Below are 7,363 nucleotides of genomic sequence, written 5' to 3'. Positions count from 1 at the left end.
GATCAAGTTCTGGTGTGCGGAATGTTTAATCTGATACCATGTTAAGAACTTGACAAACAGAATATTAAATTCTAGATAACTAGAAAAACAGAGAGAAAGAAAAGAAGGCTATCGTAAATTGCATTAAGACTAATGAATTGAATGAAATGATACAAACGTTTTACATGTATTTATACAGATATGAGTGGTAGTCAAACAAATCGGAATTATGGAATTTTTGTCCAGCCCTAGAACATATCATTATCCGAGTAATTGTTTTAAGGGTATAATTAATTACAGAAATGATTTATGCCTTTTCCCATTCTTTCTACCGTTTGTAAATAGATTCTTTTCGCAGCTATGGCTGGTGGTTACAATGGGGACCACCATTGTGTTCAGACAAGTCGAGATTGATCTTTGAGCCGCAAGTTTGAATGGTGTCCTGGGTTGAACGCGGACAACCATTGTGTTCAGAGTCCAGACAGCTCTAGATCTTTCAGCCCAAAGTTTGAATGATGACCTGGGTTGACCTGAGTTTGGGCTGAGGCATCCGAGAGAGAGAGAGAGAGAGAGAGGATGTGAAGGTATAATGAATAAATAAAAAACAAGTATTTAACTATCACACCACAAAACGAGAAATCATAGGCAAAGATGCATCAGCGAGTATGATAAAACCAGAGAACCAATTTCTTGCCATTCCTTTGGAACATTGAAAAATTATTAAAAAAACAAAATAAAGTTATACTCTATTTAAGTTTACCATAAAGTTCAAATATATTTGCTTTGATGGAAAATTCATTCTCGTTTTTAGTACAAATTTGAACAAAAAAGTATAGTACACCGTACACTTTTCCCAGTTATCAATTCTTCCGAAGGCAACAGAACTGGGAAATAAAAGAAAAAAAAAAAACAGCAACAATCTGTTAAAAATCACATTACCATCTTCCATATTTTCTTTGACCATTGATCAACGTCAATTAACAACATATGGTGCAACAGGAGAAGTTTCATAAGTAGCTTCCATATCCTCTTGCATCAGAGTTACTTCATCCCCAGTAACTTCACCTACAGAAACGTCCGAGCTTGCACAAGGGAGGATTTCCCAGCTTCCGAATGAAATATCCTTATTTCTTCATTGTGAAGCTAAGGAATTCAGTTTCTTTTCGAGAAGTTTGGCATGCCGAAGAGCATCCAAGGCCTCAGCTTGTTTTCCTGAGCGTTTCAAGCTTACTGCCTTCACCTTCTCTGTCTTGATCCGTTCTTCCAGCTGAGTTCTCTCTAGATTCGAGTTTTCATTTCTACCAGCATTAACTTTCGAAGGCTGTTGTCTTTCTGGGACGCTTGGTGCCACCATATTAGCACCTTCCAGTCCAATTGCTTTCAAGGCATGTAGCAGTTGAGGATCAAGAAGATCCTCAACAACCACATCATCAGCTGGTTCTAACTTACTAACAGAAGAGACCGTGGAATCATGAGCAGCCAACTCATCTAACTGCATCTCGATTGCTTTGGCCAACTCAAACTCAGCTTCTGCTTCTTCTATCCGACCTTCTCTTCGCAGCTTCAGGGCCTGGCGTTTGTGACCAAGAGATTCCTGTTGCAATTTGAAACGCTCGCGACTGGACAATGGTTTCGGAGCCAAATTTGTTGTACCATGATCCTTTTTTCCAAAAGGAGGAACGTCAGAAGTAGACACATCACTAGGACCAGTTTTTGGTTGGAAATTGTTCTCCAGACTCTTCTCAAGCAGCTTAGCTTGGCGAAGTTCCTCCCGAGCTTCTCTCAAATTTCCTTCTCTCTTTAAAGCAACTGCTTTCCTTCTATGAATCAAAATTTCTTGCCGGAGGGAGCTATCAACCTTCTGCAAGGGAAATTCCTGAGCTGAATTTGCTTCATATGTATTTGGCTTCTCATCTGAATGTACCATTTCTATTTTTGTAGTTGTAACATGGTCCTTGCTTCCCAGATCTTTTTCTGGACTTTTCACAGATGCCAAATGAATAGGACAGGTGGGAAACAATTCATCTGAACCCAAATTTAATTTCTCCTCTTTCTTTTGTTCAGGATTTTGAGAATAATTCCAATCATTACCAGTGAGCAGATCCACCATGTTCACAGAATGACCAGGTGGAGGGTTGTAACCAGCATATTTTGCCGTTTTGGTGTTGTCTGGAGGACTCATTTTATCTGAAGCAACCAATTCTACAGAAAAAGGATTGTTTTCCTCAGGAAACTGAGAGAAAATGGAGATAGAATCAGAATCCCTCGAGGGAGGATCAATCGGGTCAGTTTTTGTTCCTCCTAAACCCACAGATGACTGAACAACTTGGCCATTTGAACCCATCACTGCTGCGACTGGCCCTTTGCTTGCTTCCACTGTGCCTTCCAAACTCCCATGGTTTCGACTACTAATCAATAATTCAAAAGGCTCCGGTCTTTCATCCTCAGATGCATTAACCATTAGTTTCACTTTTGGGACTTCCATATCTTCCAACTGGACCTCTAGCACCTTCGCCATTCTCAGTGTTTCCTCCACCTGTTCCATTTCTCCCTTGCGTCTAAGAGCAAGGGCCTTTCTTTTCAAACCCAAAAGCTCCCTTTGAATTTCTCCCTTACTTCTTGGCACTGCAACAGGGGTTCTGGAAGAGGATTCAATTACAGATGGATCTGTAGTACTTAAGGTATTAACAGCAACTAGTTTTGTTCCTTCTTGCATGGTTACAGGTTCAAGTTCGTCATCCTTCCACCCCAGATTCTTTAGAATTGAGAGTAGGGCTGGGTCTTGCACATCATTTACCGTGGCATCCCCTTCATCTCCTTCCTCCACTGAACTCTCGGCAAGGGGTTCAAAGATTTTATCTTTGGGCCTATTAGATTCAATCTGTATTTCTTTCTTTGGAGCATCAATCTCAGCAATCTGGGCCTCCAATGCTTTAACATTCCACTGGACTTCCTCAGCCTCTTCAGTCTTCCCTTGGCGTCTCAGAGCAAGACCCTTTCTCTTCAAGCTTAAGAGTTCCTTCTGGAGTTCAGCTCTACTTCTTGATGATCTGACCACAATAATAGAAGGGGATTGAGTTGAAGATGACTCGACTCTCTGCACAGAAACATTATCATCTTGCTTAGACAGTTTGGATGCGGAGTTTTCAAGCTCATTATCTTCATCAGTCCAGCCTAAATTCTTTAGAAGTGAAAGATACGTTGGGTCACGCATATCGTGATCTGTCAAATCTTCTTCACCTTCTCGTTCTCCAACTGAAATATTTTTGTTGACATCAGGATGTTTGTAAGAAAAATCTGGGTCTTTAATACCAACAGTAACCTTAGTAGCTGTCACCTTCAAAGCATTATCCATATGTTCAAGCTGATGCTCAAGAACCTTACCCTTCTTCAGTTCTTCCTCTGCCTCATCCAATCTTCCTTCCCTCCTCAAAGCAAGAGCCTTCTTTTTTAAGCTCAGAAGCTCTTTCTGAATCATCAATCTACTCTTTGGTGCGAGTCTGGAACCAACATCTTTCCTGGCATTAATATCTTCATAACCCACCTTTGCAGAGTTTAAAAATTTATCATCAGACATAAAAGTTGAATGTTTCTCAGTGACCATGGGACTGTGCACAATGGAGTCATCCACTTGAGATTCAAAGTCTTCAAGGTCCCTTTCAAGAACCTTTGCCTTCTTAAGCTTAGTCATTGCCTCTGCAACATTACCTGCCCTTTTCTGATTAAGAGCCTCTATTTTCAAAGCTTGAATTTCCCTTAATTTGGCTTCCCTGTCAATAGGAACGGACTCCTGAGAAATTTTTTCATGATTAATAGAGTCTTCAGTCCACCCTAATGATTGCAAAGCAGCAGTTATTTCAGGGTCGTCCATATCTTCATCAGTCACATCAAAACTACCATCAACAATAAAATCATCAGAAGTGCCGACAATGTGACCGAAATCAAAATTATGCTCCTGCTCATATTGAATTGACAATTCTTCTTTATCTTCATCCATACTATGGATTAATTCAGACAGCTCGTCATCAGAATCTTCAGCCCCAGCCAAGAGTTCCTGTTCTTCAAGTTGTTTCTCTAAAACTTTAGCTCTCTTCAATTCTTCCTTGGCTTCAGCTAGATTTCCCTCCCGCTTCAACATGAGTGCCTTTTTCTTAAGAGCAACAACCTCAGTCTTATCAATTCTGGGACTACTTTTATTTATATTAATCTTTTGAGAGACTTCTCCAAGAAGAGAGGATAGTTCACCTTCCAAAGTCGTACTTTCTAATTTTTTGTGTTCATCATGTATATCTTTATCAGACCATCCCAATTCTCTTAGTTCAGCAGCAAGGTCATCCTTTTCTTTACCCGCACTTGGAATGATCTTGTTTTTTCTGCCAGATTCTTTAGGGCCATATTTGTTCTGGATATCAGCCATGTTTCCAGAAGATAACACCTTTTTACTCCTTTTTCTTAAGTATATTTCCAAAGCCTCAGCCTGCCTCTCAAGCTCTTTCCCTCTCTTAAAGGCTTTCAGAGCTTCCCCTAACTTCCCTTCTCCTTTTAGAATTTTGTACATCTTCTTTTCATCCAAAGCTCGCTCACGCAATTCCTCAGGACTAGCAGATGCCATGTCACTCGTAAAATTATTAGGCTCGTTGAGAGTAATACGTCTTTGTACTTCTCCTCCCCCATCCTGCGCAGCAACTTCTGAAGCATTTGAACAGGATGCACTGCTAGTTGCCCTTTTAATACCAAAAACCGTGTCATTATTTGACTCCTGTACAGATGAAAAAGATTCCTCTCTGGCACTACCTAGAATGTGGTTCAGAACTTCATCCTCATACTTTGATGTCGATGTTGAACTGCCTGCACAAAGAGCGTAAACAAGAAGAACAGAGCAACTAATTAATAGTGACATAAATCTACATTGTATTGTAATCATGTGAAATATGGAAAGATAGGAAAATCTGTGAAATATTGCAAGAAAACAAAACTATAACGATGATATCTGACAACTAAAAAAAAAATAATGCAAAAAAAAAAAAAAAATCATCTGGCACAGTCATACAATTCATTTCATAATAATTTACTAATAAAATTAAAATAAGAATTCAAACCCTGATCACTTATCAATAAGAAAAAAAAAAAAAAAAAAAAAAAAAAAAAAGAATTCAAATTCTGATTTACCAATAGGCAGGTAAAGAGTAACTAAAAATAAGAAAATATAGCAAGTAGCTAGCCAGAAGGAAGGACATAGAGAACAAAATCAAGAACAAAAATGAAATAGCAAACGAAGAAACCAGTAAAAAAAAATCCAGGAAGTTCCTGGGAGACAATCCTCCTGAGTATGTGAAACAATCAGGATGGTGGCGTAGAAATCTGTAGTAGCAATCAGTTGAGCATTGAAAAATTTTGGTGATCTTAAATATATACATTTCTCTAACTTTAACTAAGGAAGACAATAGACTACTCTAAAGTTTCAGCTGGCATTTAGACAGCTTCCAAAAATTCTATAATTGTTATTTACCAGGGGAAAGAAGATTTATACAACGGCTTAACTTGTCTCAACCAATGTATAATTCTTATATATCCCTTAGAGAAAGAATAATTGAGGCATTTAGCGGGTCATACCAGGAGCCCTCTCAGTTGCATGTGTGTGTCTACATATGTATATAATATAAATGTGTGTGTGTGTGTGTGTGTGTGTGTGTGTGTGGGTAACCATCCATAACAAAGGAAATAGGTGAATTGAAGTGCCCTATACTTTTAAGGCTCTAATTAAAAGATGTAAATGGACAAAGAAGTGGAATGACTAAATGCTTCTCACAACGAGTAGACCTTGTAAATGGTGACCAAATGGGTATAAATGCTATAAAACAAAAGAGAAACTAACAGCCTCTAACCACAGTAAAAAAGAAATACACCTCTCCCAGCTCTGCTCTTGTGACGATGTCGAATCTCAAAACGTGCAGCCTCTTCAAGCTTCTTACAAGGCTCGCATATGCGCACGGGCAAATCACCTTGCCCACGCAAAACCATCCTTTGCTGAGTACAACTGCCACAAAACAAGCCGCCACACCTCCGGCAGTGATGCTGAAAGCCCAGAATGCACATCATCAAGTACTACAAATGACTAAATAGGATGACATTATCGAGTACCATCAAAGTAATCCAAAACTCACATTAATTAATTAGAGTAAAGAAAACACAGTGGATTAATAAGTCCCTCCACTCACATTTAAAAATTACCCAAATAGCAAACAATCATGGATTGTTCCAAAACCACGAGCGAAAAGAAATCAACCATAGCATCAGCCTAATCATGGTCGTCTTCATATTTTAGAATCAAAAGCAAGAATTTGCGATATGGGTTTCGAAGAAATATACAACTAGTCAAATATTCGTAATCCGGTAAACGGATCTGAGGTAGGGAATAGACAGATATATAGAAGAAGGAAAGCCAAACAAAAGCAAACCTTGCGATTGATAAAGGTAAACTGAGAATTACATCCCTGACAGTGTGAAGCATCAACCACCCAATTGTTCCCTCTAACTGCGGGCTTTGCCGGCAACCCGATCTTCTCTAACATCTTCGCGTTCTTTTCCGGGAAGATAAGAATCTAAGAAAAAGAAATCGAAGCTGATATGTCTGTTTTCAATAGATCATGGAAAGGAAACTGCGACTGACTCCTACAAATAAATATTCAAGAAAAGGGTTGAAGGCCTTATGGCGGGTCAATAACAGCCTACAATCTATTGACCCGCCATAAGGCCTTCAACCTACAGACCCAGCCTGGGTTTGAAATCTTGAATTGGTCACAGAAGCAAGGCCATTATAAGGGATTTGGACCAACAAAAAGACACTCAATATAACATAAAAACACTTTCAGGTACCTCGTGGAGGAGGACGGCGGTGCAAAGCAAAGGGTAGAGGCGGGTGCTTGATCTGTGAAGAAAGAGGAGTCATGCGGGAAGCGTGGTAGATGAAATGAAGAAGTGTCGTGCAAGAGAGGACTTATGCCAGTCCTAAACGGCACCGTTAATAAGAGTAGTAACGACGTCGTATGTAAGCCTTAAACGGCAGCGTTTCATTTGAATGCCATGGTTTACTTGTGTCTAAAACACTGCTTATTCACCGTTATTTCTATTGTTTGTTAGAAGTAACGGTGAATATGTGGCACATATTCACGATCGAGGGTGGCATAAGTAATAATAATCTACTTTGTAAACCCATGATCTAAAAATATCACGAAAAGACTTTTTAGATCATGGGTTTACCTGTACTTAATTCCCTTTCCGACTTCGTGAGAAGTACAATACTTTTCGTGAATAAACCCAATTGTACTTGATTACAGGTAAACCCAATTGCGTGATGTAATAATCTACTTTTTAGTTTGTTAGA

At 39.3% G+C, this 7,363-nt stretch overlaps 1 protein-coding gene across 1 annotated transcript; it reads right to left on the bottom strand.

Moving 5' to 3' along the window:
- Positions 1–734: 734 nt before the first annotated feature.
- Positions 735–7,011, bottom strand: LOC122275681. Its single transcript, XM_043084836.1, has 4 exons — positions 6,856–7,011; positions 6,438–6,581; positions 5,886–6,054; positions 735–4,827 (listed from the first exon to the last, which is right to left on the bottom strand). Exons 2-4 carry the CDS (start codon positions 6,549–6,551, stop codon positions 1,112–1,114), a joined length of 3,999 nt encoding a protein of 1,332 aa, XP_042940770.1. The 5' UTR covers positions 6,552–6,581; positions 6,856–7,011; the 3' UTR covers positions 735–1,111.
- Positions 7,012–7,363: the final 352 nt, after the last annotated feature.

The sequence above is a fragment of the Carya illinoinensis genome, chromosome 9 (assembly GCF_018687715.1).
Source record: "Carya illinoinensis cultivar Pawnee chromosome 9, C.illinoinensisPawnee_v1, whole genome shotgun sequence".
Classification (NCBI taxonomy): Eukaryota; Viridiplantae; Streptophyta; class Magnoliopsida; order Fagales; family Juglandaceae; genus Carya; species Carya illinoinensis.
Note: the sequence above shows the minus strand (reverse complement) of the source record. Positions and strands in the feature narration are given on the sequence as shown.

What these genes read in the sequence shown, in the direction of transcription:
- LOC122275681 (XM_043084836.1), bottom strand. Translation starts at nt 6,551, where the DNA reads ATGTTAGAGAAGATCGGGTTGCCGGCAAAGCCCGCAGTTAGAGGGAAC. An exon ending in TTACCTTTATCAATCGCAAG is followed by an intron (nt 6,055 to 6,437) that starts GTTTGCTTTTGT and finishes CTGGGCTTTCAG; the next exon opens with CATCACTGCCGGAGGTGTGG. An exon ending in CAAGAGCAGAGCTGGGAGAG is followed by an intron (nt 4,828 to 5,885) that starts GTGTATTTCTTT and finishes CTCTTTGTGCAG; the next exon opens with GCAGTTCAACATCGACATCA.